Raw genomic sequence first — 21,968 nt, forward strand, 5'->3', positions numbered from 1 at the left:
AACAAATATTATAAATCTTATTGTGACGTGACATAAGCTTTATGTGGAAAAACAGATGAGACAGTGAATGTGTCCTGGAATCAGAACCAAAGGGGGTGGAGTCAAATATGGCATGGAGGATGTTTGTCCGGTTTAATGTTCAGTAAACGTGCTTTGACTTGGACGGTTTTTAGATGTGCTGGGAAGGTAGATGAATCAGTGGCTCTGGTCCTGGTTTTGATCCTGGTTCTGGTTTTGGTCTGGTCCTGGTTCTGGTTTTGGTTGTGGTCCTGGTTCTGTTTCTGGTCTTGTTTTTGGTCTGGTCGTGGTTCTTGTCTTGGTTCTGGTTTAGGCTGTGTGTTTGTTGTGCTCATCACTACCTGAATGAACCCTGTTATGTGCGAATGATGACAGGCGGAGCTGGGGTAGTGGTGGGGGTGGGGGTGCTGCTGTGGTGGGGGCGGAGCTGGGGTGGTGGGGGGCGGTGCTGCTATGGTGGGGGTGGAGCTGGGGCGGTTGGAGGGAGGAGGAACTGCATGTTCTTATAAAAGGCAGTGGAGCAGACAGGAGGGACACACCGCTCTCCTGTGGACTGTACTGCTGATCTAGAATGGCCCAGAACGGAACAGCGCAGAACGGCCCCGTTGAAGGAACCGCGTCGGTTCCACAGCCACTCAAAGTCCAGGACATCAGACACACCAAGGTAAGAGGTTCTCCAGCAGAACCAGGTCCTCACACTAGGACACTTCCAAAGCCTCAGGACTGGACCTCAAACAGCAGACCTCATCTTAACCCAGTTGAGCCCAGATTAACCCAGTTTATACTAGTTAAACAGAGTTTATACTAGTTTAACACAGTTTAACCAGGTTTAACACAGATAACCTGTTTTATATTAGTTTAACTCAGTTTATAACAGTTCAACAGTTTATACTAGTTTAACACAGTTTAACCAGGTTAATCAGGTTTACACTAGATTAACATAGTTTAACTGAGTTTATGTCAATTTAATCCAGTTTAACCAAATTTAACCCAGTTAACCAAGTTTATACTACTTTAACAGAGTTTAACTGAGTTTATGTCAGTTTAACCCAGTTTAACCATATTTAACCCAGTTTAAAAGAGTTTATACTATTTTAACCAAGTTTAACTGAGGTTATACCAGTGTAACTCAGTTTATCTGAGTTTAACAGAATTTATACCAGTTTATCAGTTTAACTCAGTTTATACTAGTTTAACTCAGTTTATGTCATTTTAACTCAGTTTATCTGATTTATGTCAGAGTAACTCAGTTCAACAGAGTTTATATAAGTTTAACTGGGTTTAACAGAGTTTAAATGATTTTAACTGGGTTTACATGAGTTGACCTTAGTTTAAAGGGTTTAACATTAGTTTAACATTAGTTAACTGGAGTTACCTGAATATTACATTAGTTTACACTAGTTTACCTGAGTTTACACTAGTTTACACTAGTTGAACTGGGTTTAACTGGGTTTAACTGGGCTTACCTGAGTTTACCTGGGTTAACCTGAGTTTACCTGGGTTTACTCTGAACAGATTTTCATCAATAATGAGTGGCACACGTCCAGCACAGGAAGGACTTTTCCAACGTTCAACCCAGCTACAGGTGTCAAACTGTGTGATGTGGAGGAAGGAGACAAAGTAAGACAAACAGGATTATTTATGACTTTATGTCCTCTTAGTGAAAATAAAACAAATCAAAAGATACTTTTATAATCTTTATTGACATAATTAAATGTTGTGGGAGTTTATTTCATGTCCAGTAAATGTTCCAGATGTCCCCTAACCCATCGCTCTGCTTGGTTTGTGTCCGGAGGATGACGTGGACCGGGCGGTGCAGCGGCCAAGGCGGCGCAGCAGAGAGGCTCGGCCTGGAGGAGGATGGACGCGTCCAGTCGGGGACGTCTGCTGCACAGACTGGCCGACCTGATGGAGAGGGACAGGCTCCTGCTGGCGGTGGGTCCCCCTCTGTTCACCTCTGTCCACCTCTGTCTCCCTCTGTCCACCTCTGTCCTCCTCTGTCTCCCTCTGTCCACCTCTGTCCTCCTCAGTCCACCTCTGTCCACCTCTGTTCACCTCTATCCCCCTCTGTCTCCCTCTGTCCACCTCTGTCCACCTCTGTCCTCCTCAGTCCACCTCTGTCCACCTCTGTTCACCTCTATCCCCCTCTGTCTCCCTCTGTCCACCTCTGTCTCCCCTCTGTCCACCTCTGTCTCCCCTCTGTCCCCCTCTGTCCTCCTCTGTCCACCTCTGTCCCCCTCTGTCCACCTCTGTCTCCCCTCTGTCCACCTCTGTCTCCCTTCTGTCCACCTCTGTCTCCCCTCTGTCCCCCTCTGTCCCCCTCTGTCCCCCTCTGTCCCCCTCTGTCCTCCTCTGTCCCCCTCTGTCCACCTCTGTCCTCCTCAGTCCACCTCTGTCCACCTCTGTTCACCTCTATCCCCCTCTGTCTCCCCTCTGTCCACCTCTGTCTCCCCTCTCTCCCCCTCTGTCCTCCTCTGTCCACCTCTGTCTCCCCTCTATCCCCCTCTGTCTCCCTCTGTCCACCTCTGTCTCCCCTCTGTCCACCTCTGTCTCCCCTCTGTCCCCCTCTGTCCTCCTCTGTCCACCTCTGTCCCCCTCTGTCCACCTCTGTCTCCCCTCTGTCCACCTCTGTCTCCCTTCTGTCCACCTCTGTCTCCCCTCTGTCCCCCTCTGTCCACCTCTGTCCCCCTCTGTCCTCCTATGTCCCCCTTTGTCCACCTCTGTCCCCTTTCTGCACCTGGCCATGGTGTCCACTGTGGTTTGAAGTAACTGATGTCCATCCTGTTTGTCCAGACCCTGGAGACCCTGGACTCAGGGAACCCTTCCTTCAGTCCTTCTACGTGGACCTGGACGGAAGCATCAAAACTCTACGATACTACGCAGGCTGGTCCGACAAGGTCCACGGGAAGAGTCTTCCCATCGGTGAGTCTCTGCTGGTCCTCAGGATCTGGTCTGGACAAACCTGGACTTGTTTATTACTGGTCATTGTTGGCAGCTGAAGGACACTGTGGTGGTTTTAGAGCAGGACACTGATGCAGACATGGATGTCCTACTTGACCTTCAACACCTGAGTGGAAGTCAATCAGATAGACATGAACGCCCACATCCTGTGGGCATGTGATCCACCTGTGAGCTGCAGTTTGGTGTTCGCCGTCATCGTGTTCCATCCAAACAAATCAAATGAGTCCAAGTTCAGTTTATTCAACAGGAAGAAAATTATGTTAAAGATGAAAACAAATGACATTAAATACAAAAGTAGTAGCATGAATCAAAACAAACTTTATTTACATAGAACCACATCAAAACAAAAAGGATCTGGTCTAAACCAGACTCTGGACAACCCTAAACAACCCTAAACCCTTTAACCCTAAACAACCATAAACCCTGTAACCCTGAACATCCTTAAACCCTAAACCCTTACACAACCTTAAACCCTTTAACCCTAAACAACCCTAAACCCTTTAACCCTAAACAACCTTAACAACCCTAAACAACCCTAAACCCTTTAACCCTAAACAACCTTAAACAACCCTAAACAACCCTAAACCCTTTAACCCTAAACAACCTTAAACAACCCTAAACCCTTTAACCTTAACCCTTAAACAACCCTAAACCCTAAACAACCCAAAACCTTAAACGCTAACCTCTAAACAAGCTTAAACCCTTGAACCCTAAACAACCCTAAACCTTAAATGCTAACCTCTAAACAACTTTAAACCCTTGAACCCTAAACAACCCTAAACCCGTCGTTGATGATTATCGAGTTCACCTGCCGTGGTTCTCCTCCCCTGGCTGTGATTGGTCAGGTCATCTTTAAATGGACCTTCCTTCTCACTTGTCTGTCTTTTGTCCAGTCTGTTGTCTGTCCAGTCTGTTGTCTGTCCAGACCTCTCCGTCCCCTCTTGGTTTTCTGACATTGAATTCCAGCTTAGTTTTAGTTTTGGTTAGGTCACTGTTCATCCCCTTTGTCCTCCCCCCATCCAGTGACTCCCATTTCCCACCTTTTCAGTAACACCCCCCCCCCCACCCGGGTAGGTTACTGCCGGCTGACCGGGCCTGGCTCTGGGTGGTATCTGACTAAAACTCTTCCTCCGGTCTGATCCAACAGGTCGACCCGTGGACAAACCCGGTGGTGGTTCCTGTCCATTAGACACCAGTCAAGTGGTGAAAGACAAAACAAAGGCAGAGATAGTGATCGCTGAAGTGCAACGGTGTGAGGATTAGTGCGAACGCGAACCCTGGAGGCATTAATCCCACATCCACCCAGAGCGTCTACCTCCAACAGATAGTAGAAGTTCTACTTGGATCTGGAAACACTAGAACCAACCTGTGGCTGTTCTTCAACTGCATTAGAATGTTTCAATAGCATTTGGGTGTTTTTACATAGAACCTCCTTTGACTAAACTATTCCTGTATAAAAGTACTTGTGGATGTTTTGATGTGGAGATGACAGAGGTGAAGCTAAACCTGGGTTTGTGCATTTAGGCTTCACTCCCCATTCTGAGTCTGGCTCCACCCACTGCATTGTGGGTAAAAACATGGCCATTAGTGATGTTTTCACAGTAGAATTAGTGTGGAGTCTGTTCGGAGGTAATAAAGGCAGGTGGTTAGTCCTGTCACCTCACAGCAGGTGAGGTCATGGCGTTGGGGCGGGGCCTTTCTGGGTGGAGTTTGGTTCTCTTCGGGTTCTCCTACTTTCTGAACAGGTTACCTGCTCAATCTGTCTGCTGTAGTTGTCAGTGTGACAGTGAGTGGGTGCTGGTCTGTATACGTCAGCCTGTGATGACCTGGTGACATGGTCAGGCTGACCTCGCCTTCACCTGAAGGGAGCTGGGATAGACTCCGCCCCTCTGACTCTCAGGAGGACTAAGCAGTTCAGAAAATGAATAAATAAAAGATTAATTCACTTGGTTTTCCCCATAGGTATATTCAGACTCTGCACCTAGCATTAGCATTAGCGCACTAGGAGCAGTGAGCTGCCTTTTGAAGGAGCTCAGGAGAATCAACCTAACATGCTAAGTACTAATGCTAATCACCAGTGGTAGGTGTTGTGTGTGAGTGAGTTATCTGTTCAAATGCTTTTTAGGGGATTTTTTAAAGAATGAACGGGTTCAAACCATGAAGGAGTTCATGAATTCCATTGAATGAACATGACAGAGGAGGGACTTGGAGTTGTTTTCTCCATCTTAGTGCAGTAGAACATGGATGTTTTCAGAGCGTTGTCCTATCTCCCCTGAGATGGGGGTATCATGTTGGAATGGGGAGGCCAGTCGGTGCTGGTTCTGCAGGTCCACATGAGGCCTGAGGCTGAAGGTAGATCCACTGAATCATGTTACATGTAACAGCAGCTTATTCTCAACCGATGCTGAGGCTGGAATCATCCAGAAAGTCAAAAACTAACGAAGAACTGAACTATGCATGGGGGTGGGGGGGTGGGGGGTTGATTAGTCATCTGGGAAACTGGAGAAGGTCAGAATGCAGACTGGGTTTGTCTGTTTCTACACTGTGGACGTTTACATAGAAGATACTGATGCGTCGCCTCAATAACTTTTTAATTCTATCGTGTTTTCAGAGACCGTGTGTTTGTGAAAAGATCATTATGATTTTTACTGACTTGAATTAATCATCAGCTAACAGTCATTTTTTATTCTTATTTTGTTTTTGATTTTAGCCTTTTTTGGGTCAAACCATGAGTCATGGATTCAACAGCCATACTTCTACAGTTTGCTTCTTTAAATCCACCTTTCAGGTTCTACATTTCTATGTGAATCAGCTCAGATGTGGTTGGACTCAGCTGTAATTCAGTGAGTTAAACTAAAATACTGCATTAACTGTTCAGGAATTACAACCATTTGGACCCTAGTTCATTCATTTCCTGAGGCTCAAAAGTAATTGGACAAACTCAGCTCATCATAAATAGGATTGTTTTCAGTACTTTAAAAAAGTCCATGACTGTCTGGAGGCTGGTTTAGATGTTTTCTACTTGGTTCTACTTCTTAAATCTAATCAGATCCACTGTGGTGATGAAGAGAGGAAACATTACAACACTAGGGGCACCGTCCAATACTTATGGACATGACTCTGAGGGTTATGTGGCTCATGGGTCTTTCAAACATACATAAAAATATTAATATAATAAGACTATTAAAGCATTCTTACTGAAAGAAGTGTAGCGTAGTGAAAATAATCCCCTTTAACCTCCAATATGGGCGGGGCTACAGTGGTTAACACTGATGACCCTCATGAGCCCATTGGGGGCAGTGTCTCTCCATTACTCTGGAAACTGTAAAGAGTTCTAAATACAGATATTTGTACTAATATGACGGAGTAAAAGCAAAAACCTCCAGTAAAGTAAATCTGGATAAATACAGGACGAGACTGTTTTCATCATATGGAACAAATGGAATAAAGTGTGTAATTGAAGTTCAATGTGTTCGTGTTCATTCCAGATGAGAGCTTCATGTGTTTGACCAAACATGAGCCTGTGGGTGTTTGTGGAGCCATCATCCCAGTAAGTACATACCATTCCAGAATAATATGCAATAATACAGTTAGGAAAAGTACATCGACATGTTAAAAGAGGGCATTTCCTGTTACCACTAGGCGGTGCTATGAGTCAGATTCAATATTCTTATGTCATTTTATTTGGGGCGGGACTATTGTCAAACACGTCAAGTTTGGTGTTGATTGATGAAAAATGGCTGAGTTATTACAGTTTTGGTTTTTGTGGTGAGACATCAAAATTCGCTGCCCCACCCTGAGCATGTCGAGGGTCACCTGACAAATCTGTATCTGTGCAGGCTGTATCTGTGTCATCTACAGCCTGTGAATGGACTTCAAACTTAATCACTTAAGTCTTGAGTTAAATCCCTAGGAGGAGTTTGATCCAATAGAAGGTCAGCAATCGTCAAAAAGGCTGTAAAATTCAAAATGGCGGACTTCCTGTTGGTCCATCAGCCCCACTGACTCTTTTGTAGATGTCATTGTAGATGTTTTCTTCTTCCCACTCCTTTTTGATCATTACATATGAATGTATTTGTTTTTACAACATACCCTAACCCTAAGACTAACCCTAACCCTAACCCTACGACTAAACCTAACCCTATGACTAACCCTAAGCCTGACTCAAACGCATGGACTGTTATAATCTGAGGGTGGATTTATACACATTTATAGATTTATACAGATTTACAAATTATACAACTATAGATTATACACATTTGTACATTTATACACATTTACAGATTTATACACATTTGTAGATTAGACAGATTTACACATTTCTACACATTTATAGATTTCTACACATTTATAGATTTCTAAGATTTATAGAGTTATACAGGTTTACAAATGTAAACAGTTTTATAGATTTATACACATTTAGAGTTTATACACATTTATAGATTTATAAAGATTTAAAAATTTATACAGTTTACAGATTTATAGATTCATACAGATAACAAATGTATACAGATTTTGCAGAATACAGATTTATAGATTTACAGATTTATAAATTTTCACAGATTTATAGACTTACACAGATTTACACATTTCTACACATTTATGTTGATTTACAGATTTTACGAATTCACAGATTGTTACAGATGTTGTCAGGTATTTTGCCCCCTGGTAGGGTCTCCCTGGCAGATTGGTCCTAGGTGAAGGGTCAGATGGAAGAACGATTCAGAAGGTCCCTTCATGGCTTAGAAGAACACAATTGTGTGTACCCAGCCCGGATGGGTACCGGGCTCCACCCTCGAGCCAGGCCTAGGGTTGGGGCCCGTGGGTGAGCGCCTGGTGGATGGGCCTTTGCTCATGAGGTCTGGCTCAAAACTGGTGACATTGCATCAGTGCCCTGTGGGCCCATCATTTGCAGGGGGAAGCAGAAGGGTCCACTGCATTGAGGATTGTTCAGGGCCTTGGTGGTCCAATCCTCGGTTACAGAAGCTGGCTTTTGGAACATGGAATGTCACCTCTCTGTGGGGAAGGAGCAGGAGCTTGTGGAGGAGGTTGAGTGTTACTGGGTAGATATAGTTTGCCTCACCTTAACACATAGCATCAGCTCTGGAACCAAGTCCTTGAGAGGGGCAGCAAAGGGTAGAGTGCCAACTCTGTGTCGGGGAGGGTTCAAGTATCTTCGGATCTCATTCATGAGTGAGGGTAGGATGGAGCGGGAGATCGACAGGCGGATCAGGGCGGCGTCTGCAGGATGTGGACACTAAACTGGTCCGTTGTGGTGAAGAGGAGTGAAGCCCAAAGATGAAGCTCTCGATTCACTGGTTGATCTACATTCCGACCCTCCCCTACGGTCATGATCTCTGGGTAATGACCAAAGAACCAGGTTGTGAGTACAAGCAGCCAAAATGAGTTCCTCCACAGGGTGGCGGGCTCAGCCTTAGAGACAGGGGGAGGAGCTTGGACATCTGGGAGGGACTCAGAGTAGAGCCACTGCTCCTCCACGTCCAGAGGAGCCAGTTGAAGTGGTTTACCTAGTGAGGATGCCTCCTGGACGCCTCCCTGGGGAGCTGTTTAGGGCGTGTCCATCCGGGAGGAGACCTTGGGGCCAACCCAGGACGCGCTGGAGGATTCAGTCTCTGGGCTGGTCTGGGACGCCCTGGGATTCCCCCAGAAGAACTGGTGGAAGTGGCTGGGGAGGGGGCTGTGTGGGCTCCTCTAGGCTGCTATACCTTTATACAAATTTACAGATTTAAACATTTTCACAGATTATAGACTATACAGATTTGCAGACTTATAGATTTATCCAAATTTATAGATTCACAGATGTATAGATGTACACCGTTGTATGGGGCTTGTGGGCAGTGAACACTATAGAAGTGTCTTTATAGAACAGTGTGGTTGTACATGTTTTGCGTTGGAGGATGAATGTGAACACTGAATGAAGAACCTGCATCACAACCTTATCTGAGTCTGTTCTGAAACTGAGTTGTTTCTGTCCTAAACTGCAGATCCTTCAGGTGTTTCAGCCGTCCACCACTGCTTTCCTTTCACACTGTAGAACATATGTATGTTTTGTGTTGATAACTTCATCAGGTTTAGGGTGGGGCCATGTTTGCTGTTTCACCAGATCAAGTGTCACACTGTGGAAGATCCAGAGAAACACAAGAGTATAATTTCCACATCTTGACAAATATATCACTTAGTTTTTATCTGAGAGTGTAAGATGGAAATCTCTGGAAACAAAGGAACAAAACGTCTGTTGTTTGACGTGAGATATTATATCATAAAGGTGAAATTTATCCTGAAGGACGCTGTGTAATTACTGAAAGTACAGTGGAACCAACACAACACGAGTCATGTTAAAGGAAAACAGGAAATGTTTGTGCCAAGCTGCATCTGCAGCTCTGTTAACGGTGTCGAGTGTTTCCAAAGACTGGAAAAGTGAACAACGCCTCAACAGTACCCTAAACCCTAACCCTGACCCTAAACCTACCCTGACCCTAAACCTAAACCTGACCTAAACCCTAACCCTGACCCTGACCCTGACCCTGACCCTAAACCCTAACCCAGGCAGTGCTCACATGGACTTAGATCTCATTTGGGTTGAAGTATCCAATTATTTGTCCATTTTCTTCCACTGTGGACTGAAGTAAGATGTGTCGTCTGTGTTGGTTCTAGTGGAACTTCCCTCTGCTAATGTTTTCATGGAAGATTGGTCCAGCGTTGAGCTGTGGGAACACCGTGGTCGTAAAACCAGCAGAAGAGACGCCACTGACAGCACTGCACATGGGCTCACTGATCGCAGAGGTGGGTTTCCGTTAGATTAGATTAGATTAGATTAGATTAGATTAATGATACCATACTAATATCATAATCTAAACCTGTACTATAACCCTGAACACATAGAACAGGGCTGATGGTCGTGTGACTGTGACACAATAAACAAACCATCAGGATCAGTGAGTTTTCATCCTTCAGAATCTTAAATGAATATTGATATCATTTATATGAGGTATGAGTGTAAGTATAATAATACGAAGGCTTGTATTCAACTTAAACATTTGATATGTAGTACACAGACACAACCTCTGTCTTTTGTTCCCCTCCATGTCTTCCTGGTCTGGGGTGGAGTCATGAAGCCCCACCCCCTCTGGTCCCATGGAAACAGCTATCAATAAAAATGATCTGAAATTATCTACACAATGATAAAAGGATCTAACTCAACATTTAAAAAATCTAACCCAACAATAAATTGGATCTAACCCAACAATAAAAGGATCTAACCCAACATTTAAAGAATTTAACCCAACAATAAATGGGATCTAACCCAACAATAAAAGGATCTAATCCAACATTTAAAGAATATAACCCAACAATAAATGAGATCTAACCCAACAATAAAGGATCTAACCCAATTTTTGAAGAATCTAACCCAACAATAAATGGATCTAACCCAACATTTAAAGAATCTAACCCAACAATTAAAATATCTAACCCACCAATAAAAAGGATCTAACTCAATATTTAAAGGATCTAAACCAACATTTAAAAAATCTAACCCCAAAATAGGATCTAACCCAACATTTAAAAAATCCAACCCACCAATAAATAGGATCTGACCCACCAATAAAAAGAATCTAACCGAACATTCAAAGGATCTAACCCAACAATAAAAATAAATAGGATGTAACCCACCATTTAAAGGATCTAACCCAACATCTAAAAATGTAACCCAACAATAAATAGGATATAACCCAACATTTAAAGGATCTAACCCAACAATAAATAGGATCTAACCCAACATTTAAAAAATGTAACCCAACAAAATAGGATCTAACCCAACAATAAAAAGATCTAACCCAACAATAAAAGGATCTAAACTATAATAAAAATGATCTTACCCAACAATAAAAATAATCTAACCCAACATTTATAGAATCTAACCCAACAATGAAAAGGATCTAACCCATCAATAAAAATGATCTAACCCAACAATAAAAGGATCTTACCCAATAATAAAAAGGATCTTAGCCAACAATAAAAAGGATCTAGCCCAACAATAAAAAGGATCTAACCCAACAATAAAAATGATCTAACCCAACATTTAAAGAATCTAATTCAACAATAAAAAGGATCTAACCCAACAACAAAAAGGATCTAACCCAATAATAAAAAAGATCTAAAGCAATAATAAAAGGATTTAACTCAATAATAAAAAGGATCTAACCCAACAATAAAAAGGATCTAACCCAATAATAACAGGATCTAACCCAACAAAATAACATAACCTGCTGTTCACTTTTAATCCTCCTCAGGTTAATCTAGTGTCAGATTCTGTTCCAGTTTCTGCCCAATAATTTAGATTAGACTGTCTTGTGTCAAATTTATTCCATCCATATTTATATGTGAAAGTACTCAGATATTAGAACTGCACAAGGACATGTGACCTGGAAAAACGGAGGTCAAATGTCACATGTAGTCAATATTCTTCTGCTCCAGATGCATCCACAGGAGAAAATGTGGAGCAGATATCTGAATGAATTCAACAGAGAATGAGATTATGTCACTGAATGGACAGACAGACAGACGGACGGACGGACAGGCAGATGGACAGACGGATGGACAGACAGATGGACAGACAGATGGACAGACAGATGGACAGACAGGACAAACAGACAGACAGATAGACAGGTGGACAGACAGATAGATAGACAGATGGACAGATGGATGGACAGACAGGTGGACAGACAGACAGACAGACAGATGGACAGATAGAGGGACAGATAGACAGACGGACGACAAAATGATTACAATACCCCTCGGCCAAGGGGTAAAAACTCTAACCCATCTTTTAAAGAATCTAACCCAAAAACTAGAAAAGCACTTGGAGAGCACATTTGTTCCTTGTGCCAGTATCACTATTTCCTGAAAATTTCATCCAAATCTGTCCATAACTTTTTGAGTTATCTTATCGCCTTCATCGTCTTTATCATCTTCATCATCAGTCAGTATCTGGTGGTCATCCCAGTAGATCTTCTTCTTCTTCTGTCATCTTCATTGCTTTCATCCTCTTCGTCACCTTCACCCTCTTCATCATCGGTCATTGTCTGGTGGTCATCCCAGTAGATCTTCTCCTCCTGAAGACACAGATGTGAATGATGGTTTGGTTTGTGTGAGTCTAGTTGTAATGAACGTCTCCATGTTGGACAGAACTGTTCTCATATAATGTGTTCTTTGTAGGCGGGGTTTCCTCCTGGAGTCGTCAACATCATCCCAGGGTTTGGTCCAACGGCAGGAGCTGCCATCGCCAACCACATGGACATCGACAAAGTGACCTTCACTGGTTCTACACAGGTATGTACAAGTAAAAGAACCACCTGTGGAACAGTAATGAACACACATCCATCCCAGTAGATCCCATTATCAAGAACATCTGAACATTTGATGGATGGAGAACATCTGATGGAGAATGTCTGACCAGAGGTGGTTCTACTGAACACTGACTAGGATGAGAACATTTAATGACTTGTTTTATCTGATATACTTTGTCGGTTCTTGTTTTTGGTCAGATGTTTTTGTGGATCCTTGTCCAACTGTTTTGACTCTGGCTCTGTTGTAGAAGGAAATAAAGCAGGTCGACTATTTTTTACAGATTGTGGGTTCTTCTCCGGTTCCATTGTAGAAGGACATAAAAGCGGGTCGATGGTGTTTGTACAGACCGTGGGTTCTTCTCGTTTCATCCAAACTCTAACTACAACCTTTGTGGAACATATTAAATGTTCTTCAGCTCCAGAACACACAGTAAACCTGTGGACCAGTTCCAGTTCATTAATATCTACATCCATAGGGGTGTGTGTGTGTGTGTGTGTGTGTGTGTGTGTGTGTGTGTATGTGTGTGTATGTGTGTATGTGTGAGAGAGACTCATGGATCTGTGGTGTTCTCCACCTCCAGGTTGGTCAGCTGATCAAAGAGGCGGCGGCTAAAAGTAACCTGAAAAGAGTGACTTTAGAACTGGGAGGGAAGAACCCCTGCATTGTGTTCTCCGACTGTGACTGTAAGTAAATGTTCTATCATCATTTTAAATATGACAGAACATGTTGAGTTCTGGTTCATGAACAGATTCATTCGGTTCTGGAACTGAATCTGTTTTTCAGCCTCGATGTTGAACCAACAACTGATGGGTGATGTCATTATTCCGCTGTTGATCCATAAACAATGGTTTGTCATTGATTAGAGGTTCAGAACAGTGATCAGTTCAAACTGATGGTTGGTGAAGAAATGAGGAACTCCTCATGCATCTGTTAAAGGGTTAAGGAACTGATCAAACATATTGATTGGGCGGGACTAGAGTGGATGGAGGTTGTTGATTGGAGCAGGATGTGAAGTGAACGTCCACACCAGGATGTGAACACCTGAATCTGAATCTGAATCTGAATCTGAATCTGAGTCTGAGTCTGAATCTGAATCTGTGTCTGAATCTGAATCTGAGTCTGAATGCCAGTTGGTCATAGAGGTTTGGTTCCATCATTCCAGTGGACAAACCTCAAAGATCAACTCCTTTTAGGTCAAAGGATCTCCTCAGCAGAACGTAGAACTGTGGTTCCAAACTGGAGCTTTGGGAAATGACTGAATAATAGAAATAGAAGTTAAGTTTGTAGCGTAAAGGTTACAAAACAGGATCTGGTCTGTATCTCCTCTGTGTTCTACACGTTCTGTCTCTCCTGTATCTCCTCTACGTTCTCTATGTTCTCTGTGTTCTGTGTCTTCAGTGCAGCTGGCGGTGGAGGAGACCCACAAAGGTGCGTTCTATAACCAGGGTCAGTGCTGCACGGCTGCGTCTCGTGTGTTTGTGGAAGAAAGTATCTATGAAGAGTTTGTTCTGCGCAGCGTAGAACGTGCCAAGAAAGTAGTGATTGGAGACCCTTTGGACCCCCTGACGTCCCACGGACCACAGGTAGAACCACCATGTCAACATACTGACCCCCCAGACCACAGGTAGGAACCACCGTGTGAATACAATGACCCCCCCAGACCACAGGTAGGAACCACCGTGTGAATACAATGACCCCCCCAGACCACAGGTAGGAACCACCGTGTGAATACAATGACCCCCCCAGACCACAGGTAGAACCACCATGTGACCATACTGACCCCCCAGACCACAGGTAGAACCACCATGTGACCATACTGACCCCCCAGACCACAGGTAGAACCACCATGTCAACATACTGACCCCCCCAGACCACAGGTAGAAGCACCATGTCTTTCTATTCTGTTCTATTCTATTCTATTCTATTCTATTCTATTCTATTCTATAGTTTTCCTTACTATTAAGTTGTGTTCTGTCGTGTTCCGTCCTGTTCTATTGTGTTCTGTTCTACGTTCCCTTTGTCCAGATCAGCCGGCGTCAGTTCCTGAAGATCATGGACCTCATCGACAGTGGGAAGGAGGAGGGGGCTCGACTGGAGTATGGGGGGGTGGCAGTGGGGGGGGCAGAGAGCCTTTTCATCCAACCAACCATCTTTTCCAACCTCAGAGATCACATGAGGATCGCCAAAGAGGAGGTAACAGCCCCGCCCACCAACAGGGGAAGACTGCCCCCCAGTGGACGGACACTGCTATTACACATTTCATACATACATTATTATCATCATCATCATTATTATTATTATTATCAGTATTATTATTATTATTATTATTATTATTACATTTTTTGGTCTACATGGACGTATGGACACGGCTTAGGACACTGAGCAATGGAACTGGACTTTAAAGTCTTCATCAGTATCATTGTTTATATGAGACACATAGACATAAAACTCATAGATGTTCCAATAAATGAATCACACAAAACAAACACAGCAAGCTAAAGAGGAAAAAAACCTTTTACTGTTGATAAAAACTTCCAAATGTACATTTTTACATGATTAAAAACCATCTGTTCTATGAAACATACATAAAATTTTTATCTGTTAATGTCATTTCCAATATAAATACATTTGTCCAGTATTTACAAACTAAAGAGGAAAAACATCTTCATATAATTTAAAAGAAAACTCTTTTTACAGAAATGTCCATGAACTAAAGGCTGGTGTAAAGTCTCAGTAGGTTGAATGAAGATCCTCTGGTCTTGGATAAAATACCTAAATACTATGAGCAGATATTATTAGAGAAGCAGATCTGATAAACACATGTTTGATTCATAAAAGAACAGAGTCAATAAACAGAATTCACAAATAGAACTGAACCCAACAGAACTGCACCCACTGGACCTGAGGACCACGCTGTTCAACCTGTTCATGTTTGTTCTGTAGATCTTCGGCCCGGTTCAGTGTATCTTCAGCTTTAAGAGCCAACAGGAAGTGGTGGAGCGCGCCAACCGTTCGCCGTTCGGCCTGGTGTCAGCCGTCTTCACCGGCAGCGTGGACCGGGCTCTGTCCATGTCGGCGGCGCTGGACACCGGAACCGTCTGGTACGTTCAGTCCAAAGAGGACGCCAGCAGAACACCACAACTACATACAATAATGAATAAAATAGAATAGAATAGAATAGAATAGAATAGAATAGAATAAAAAATACTCTATTTTCATTACACAAGAACATTTTTTTGCTTCTTCTCCTTTTAACTGTCTCCCCAGTAACTTCTGTGTCTTATCACCAAGCTCAATATTTTCACTTCTTCTTTTTTTACCTTGTTATGCATGTTTTTAATCTTAAATTGCACACATCTCCATTACACATCATCAAAACTGAAAGTATTGAGCTTGGTGATAAGCCACAGAAGTTAGTGTGAAGACAGTTTAAAGGAGAACAAGCAAAACGAGACTTTTATAAAATAACATCTAGATCTGCAAAGATGCTCATAGACTTAAAGGACATTAACGAATGTTTCAAAGAATTTTACTCAGAAATGCACCCTTTTAAATCAACAGCTTCACAGGAACATTTCCATTGGGTTTGTGATTCACTTCACTTTCCAATATTGGACACGTCTTTCAGGGACAGTCTGGACTTGAATTTGTCACTTTCTGAGTTTCTGGATGCTATCAGGACTTTCCCACTGGCAAGGCGGCAGGTTCGGATGAGTCTGCCCCCCCCCGGTTAAGAATGATCAGAGACACATTCAAAAACAAACAGCTTCCATCGTCTCTCAGTGACGCAAATATTTGTATTCTATTAAAAAAGGACAAGGACGACACAGACCCAGGTAGCTACAGGCCTATCGCTCTACTAAATTATGACCTGGAAATAATTGCAAATGTTCTAACAAACCGACTTGTAAAAATGTAGCAAGTATTATTCATCCAGACCAAACAGGACTTATTCCAGGCAGGTACTCCTTCTGTAATGTCCACAAAATCCTTAATATCATGTATTCAAATTATGGTATGGATGATACGGCGGCTATAATGTCTTTAGACGCTCATAAGGCGTTTGATATGATAGAGTGGACTTATCTATGTACGACACTTAAGACATTTGGATTTGGCGACACGTTCATAAAGCGGGTCAACATATTATACAGCTACCCAAAATCTTCCACTCTAACAAACGGGGACAGGTCCGGTCCATTCACCCTGCAGCACAGTGTCCACCAGAGGGACCCGCTGTCCCCCCTGCTGTTCAGTATAGCACTAGAACCCTTGAGTATTGAGGACTTGCAGCTGACATCACTGGTCATGTGATTGTTTACACCACCATATTGGTAGGCACGCTATCTGGATCCAGAAAGTCAGAACTGTTGCTTTATATTGTGTTTTTCTTTGGACTCGTGTTTGTGTGTTTTGTTATTTGCAAGTATGTCTGCTTGTGATAAAGGCACCATAGATGAGTTTCAATGTTTACTAACAGTGATGCGCGGGCAACACGGAGGTAAAAACACGAGTACCAGCTACCAGCTGGCTCACATCAGCCGTGTACACCTCCAGGCTCTCCCCTGGAACTTGTGAACGAGCCGATATGTTAGCTCTAAAACGGTCCATTAACTGTCCCTGTCCAAAAGCCGATCCCATCTTCTCTTTCATGGCCGCATAATTTGACTTGACCGCATCGGGAAGGCTGTCCCATAGTAGAAAAGCAGACTTGCACAGACGGGTGGGGAGTATTATCACCAGCTCCCCACTGAACTCACCGGTGTCGCCTGCCGTAGCTCCGACTGCCACTTCCAGCTGCTTCACCCAGCTGAGGAAACTCTGGCTGCCATCGCCAGCAAAGGGAGCAGGTAGATCCACAATCACTCTCTCTCTGTAGGGTGATAGGCCAGGGGAAGCCCTCCTGGTAGGTTTAAAGGGGTCTTCATCACCGTACCACATGATGACAATTCTTTTTTTCCACGCCACTAAGCGCAACAGGCACGCAGGCTAACTATACTGAGAAGCTACACCAACCCCGGTAATAACTATAAACAGTGGTCAGCAGAACAGAACCACCGCTGCCACCAATGGAACCGAGCGGTCTTTCTTCCTAACTTATAATTGGTGAAAGCTAAGTAATAAACAGCACACAGGAGTTTAGCAGGTCCATCGTTTAACACGTTGTACGATCTAAGGAAAGCTTGCCTACCAATATGGCGTCGTAAACAGAAAACCACGTGATCATGTGACATACGTGCAAAACCTCACTTGGTATTAGAGGACATCCATACATTAAAGGTATTCGGTCAGGCAACACTGAGACCCGGTGGTCTCCATTCCTGTTCTACTAGAACAGGGGTGGCCAACCCTGGTCCTGGAGAGCCACAATCCTGCATGTTTTAGATGTATCCCTCTTCCAACACACCTGATTCAAATGATAAGCCAATCATCATCATCTACAGAAGCCTGATAATGACCATCAGGTGTGCTGGAAGAGGGAAACATCTAAAACATGCTGGATTGTGGTTCTTCAAGACCAGGGCTGGCCACCCCTGTACTAGAATATATAAATTCCTTTGGGGGCATCTCTGGCTGTGCCATAAAGTGGAGAAAGACTGAGTTCATGCCCTTAACAGACCAACTTACTGATGATTTCCTGACAAAATTGCCCTTTAGAGTAATGATAGAGTGTTTCATCTATTTAGGGCTGAAACTGGCGAAAAGCCTTAGGCATCTCCTCAAATTAAATTTTACAGAATCTATAGTAAAACTCTAAACAAATATTGAGTCTTGGAGAATATGGCCCCTATCTATGATTGGTCGGGTAAATGTGATCTAAATGGTGAGTCTACCCAGGTTCTACTCCTTTTCCAAAACTTGCCCACATACTTGAATGCATCTTTTTTTTAAGAACCTTGACTCTATCGTATCGCCCTTTGTGTGGGGTTACAAAACACACAGGATATCCAAGGCTCACCTTCAAAAACTTTCCAGAATGGGTGCTCTGGGTCTGCCTGGTTCTACTGGGAGGCCAACTCCAGGGCTCTTACCTACTGGCGGTGTGGAAGTGTTAGACCTGAGGAGAACCTGTTATGGCTACAACTGGAAGCTGCCACGGTAGAAATGCCTTCACTTCCTGCTCTTTTGTTTTTTGACTCTGCCCCAGTGGCCAAATTAATTCAGTGAAATTTCACTGTGAAGAACTCCTTGCGAATCCTAAATCAGATAAAAGTGTCTTGCCGGGCTCCCAGTGCCTCCATACACGTGTCCATATGCCAAAAAACATTCTTTCTTGCCTGCCTGGTTGGATGGGGTGTTTGCGGTCTGGAGGGAAAAGGGGTATTAGAACATTTTCAGATCTGTACATTAACGGCCAATTAGCATCAATTGCTCAGCTAAGCAATAAATTCAGTCTTCCAAATCCTCCCTTTTTTCTCTATCTCCAAATAAGACACTATGTCAAGGAGAATTGGCCTCATTTTGCTTGGACCTCCACCACCCATCCTTTTCTTGAGACCAGACCCTCCTGCTCCCTCCAGACTCCAAACAGTTAATATTCAACTTTGTGGGTTCTTTTACTATTCCAGTTTCCTCAGGTTCTATCAGGGAAGCCTGGGCTAAAGACTTGAACTCTGAAATATCGGCAGAACTTCAGGAGGAGGCACTGTCTCAGGTCCATTAACTCACGTCATAGGTTCATTCAGTCCAAGGTGTTGCACAGATCACATTACACTAAAACAAAGCTAAATAGTATTTTCTTGTCTGTGTCTCCTGTATAAGTGTCATATTACTGAGGGTTCACTAGCGCGTCTTTTCTGGTTCTGCCCTAAATTACACAATGTTTGGTCAGGTGTCCAAAGCCGACTCTAGAGTCCTTCAGCCTTACCTGGCCTCCCTTGGATGCTCTACGGAGACTTCCGATCTTCTGCACAACACACAGATCGCTCTGCAACTGGGGATGGTGGAGGTTAAGTAACTTATTGTCCTAACCTGGAAGTCTCCCACTCCACCCTTCTTTGCTCATTGGCTCAGAGAGATGTTAACAGTTATTCAAATGGAAAGACTGCGCCTGTACAAACCCAACCAACAGAACAGATTTGACAGAACTTGCAGACCCTTCCTAGTCCAGTGTCAGGTGTGATGCCTGACTCTACTGTTCACATGGTACTTACTTTACTTTCACTACTGTAACGATGTTATTTCTGTAATTCTATTTCTGTAGTTTATAATTGTCTGGAAGCCTCTATGTCTGTCTGTTTTGTACAGTTTTGTAAAGTTAAAAACTGTACATAAAGTTTTTTTTTTTAATTAATTAATTAATTAATTAATAAAAATATAAAGTAGTATAAAATGTACAGATATAACAATGTAAGTAAAACATATAAACATACATATAGACATATATACGGATTCCTGACATAAGTTTAGATTCTCTGGAGGACACACAATGTCCACTCCGCCACTAGCTAGTGTTGGGGTTGGACCACCTGTCCTCACCATGTCCAGCTTTTCTGGAAAAGTCCACCTTGAAAATGGATTTATAAGTCTGTCCCAGAGCAGATCCTGTTCCTGTCCTCCGTCAGCCACTGTGGACGGAAAAACATCTACTTCAAATGTATTAATAGTTCAATCTAATTCAATTAATATGATCTTTATTGGCATGAATTATAAAGAATATGACCAAAGTTCCATCCCATAATAATTCAGCTGTGATCGTCCAATCAGAGGAAGGATAAATGATGATGGCATCAGGGACCAGTAAGATGGAATCTGATTGGTTCCAGAAACAGTCCTGATGTTCTGCAGTTCCAATTCCATGAGCCTTCAGTACTGGTTCTGAAGGACCAGGGCAGATTAGATGAACCCTGGTAACACCGAGACACCGAAATCTGATTGGACCAAATATCATCCAACCACATCCACCAACTGGAAACAGAGGAGCCACCAGGAACAAATAAGAAATGAACAGAATGGACTATTGGGAATAAATGAGTACAATTTATGGGACAAATATTGGAGTTGAGGTCGTGAATGTAGGTCAGTGTTTGATGATGTTTGGGTCGTGACGGTTCAACCTCTGGTGTTTTTCAGGGTGAACTGTTACAATGCCCTCCACGCCCAGACGCCCTTTGGTGGATTTAAGATGTCAGGACACGGACGAGAGCTGTAAGAACCAGAGACCACGCCTGTTCCTGAACTCATTAAGACCCATCATTTAGAGATCAACAGCATTTGACAAGATCCTCTTAAAACCCGAGGGGTTTCTGGAAACAAACGGACTCAACTGTCCATGTTTAAGTAACAGACAAAGAAGTAATGAGGAAAATGGTCAATCCAGTTGAGTTCATTGGAATATGGACATGGTTCTCAGTACACACACACATATTCAAACATATATATATAATACAAACCATTGGGTCTTAATGGGTTCATGTTTCATTTGTTTTCCTCATGTTCGTGATGCCACTGTTGCTTCATCAGTGTGTTTTACCCCCAACCCCCCACCCACCCTCACCCCACAGTGGAGAATATGCCCTGGCTGAGTACTCTGAGGTGAAGGCAGTGACCATCAAACTGAGAGAAACTCTGTGACTGGAACTGGGCCAAAACCTGGACCCCCCAGCATTCAGAACCCACCCTCTCATCAGGCGAGGTCTAAATGCCCTCTCCATCCACCACCACCACCAGCATCAGAACATAGACCTGCCAACATTGACGACTTTTCTAAAGTCATATTTTGTGTCAGACTTTGTGTAAATGAATGTTTGACTTTGTACTAATTCTAGTGAAATAAAGACCCTAACCCTTTTTTTTTTTTTTTTTTTCAGTTTCCACTGACGTGTGTGAACTACATCTGAAAATGTAAACCTGAAACATTTCTTTGTCCTTTGACATAATTAGAAACTGACAGAACTGTAACATGAACCCACCTTGTATTTATTGTATTAGTGTGTTTTATCTACGTAAACATTCCCATGTTTTATATGATGAAGTAAATGAATCTTATGTGACTGAATGGGACACACCACCCCCCGCTGAGTTCTCATTGAAGGGTTTGGATCTTCTCACCTATCCCACAGATCCATTAACCTGTAGCTCATCATTCTCTCTATCAAATCCCCACAAGCTCCGCCCCCTCCACTGTGACCCTTGGGAGGTGAAAGGTCATTGGATGCCGTCCGTTTATGCGTATGTTTGACTTAATGGATCCTGTATCTGCTGTTGTGTGTTTACCTCAAACATATCATTGTGTATTTGTTCATTGTGTTGTGTGTGAAATAGTCTTTCACACCATTTTACTTAGTTTTGTATTTTATTAGACATTTTAAATAAAGAAATTCAAATATTCTCTGTGTAAATTAAGCTGATATATGTGCAAGAAGATGAACGGATTGAAACTAGATTTCAGAATGAGGACGATTTCCATGAAGGAGAAACTGGAAATAAATCCAATCCAACAAACACAAGAACATTAAAACTCACAAAGAAACATTAAAAAAACCCATAAATGTCATGGTTTTGAACATTGAAAAAGGACTTTGTCATTTATCAGTGTTTTATGGCTTTTTACTGTTGGGTTAGTTACCCTTACCCTATATATATATATATATATATATATATATATATATATATATATA

The 21,968-nt window shown here is 42.9% G+C and overlaps 1 protein-coding gene across 1 annotated transcript; it reads left to right on the forward strand.

Moving 5' to 3' along the window:
• The first annotated feature begins 514 nt into the window (after nucleotides 1–514).
• On the forward strand, nucleotides 515–21,684 carry aldh1a3 (aldehyde dehydrogenase 1 family, member A3). The gene is given in 15 exon segments (XM_030122068.1): nucleotides 515–682; nucleotides 1,534–1,638; nucleotides 1,814–1,835; nucleotides 1,838–1,953; nucleotides 2,812–2,836; nucleotides 2,839–2,940; nucleotides 6,468–6,529; nucleotides 9,655–9,783; nucleotides 12,217–12,330; nucleotides 12,929–13,031; nucleotides 13,747–13,931; nucleotides 14,374–14,541; nucleotides 15,292–15,449; nucleotides 20,422–20,496; nucleotides 20,853–21,684. Coding segments are annotated over 15 exon segments (1,527 nt in total). The 5' UTR covers nucleotides 515–589; the 3' UTR covers nucleotides 20,923–21,684.
• The last annotated feature ends 284 nt before the right edge of the window (nucleotides 21,685–21,968 follow it).

This window comes from Sphaeramia orbicularis, chromosome 3, assembly GCF_902148855.1.
Source record: "Sphaeramia orbicularis chromosome 3, fSphaOr1.1, whole genome shotgun sequence".
Classification (NCBI taxonomy): domain Eukaryota; kingdom Metazoa; phylum Chordata; class Actinopteri; order Kurtiformes; family Apogonidae; genus Sphaeramia; species Sphaeramia orbicularis.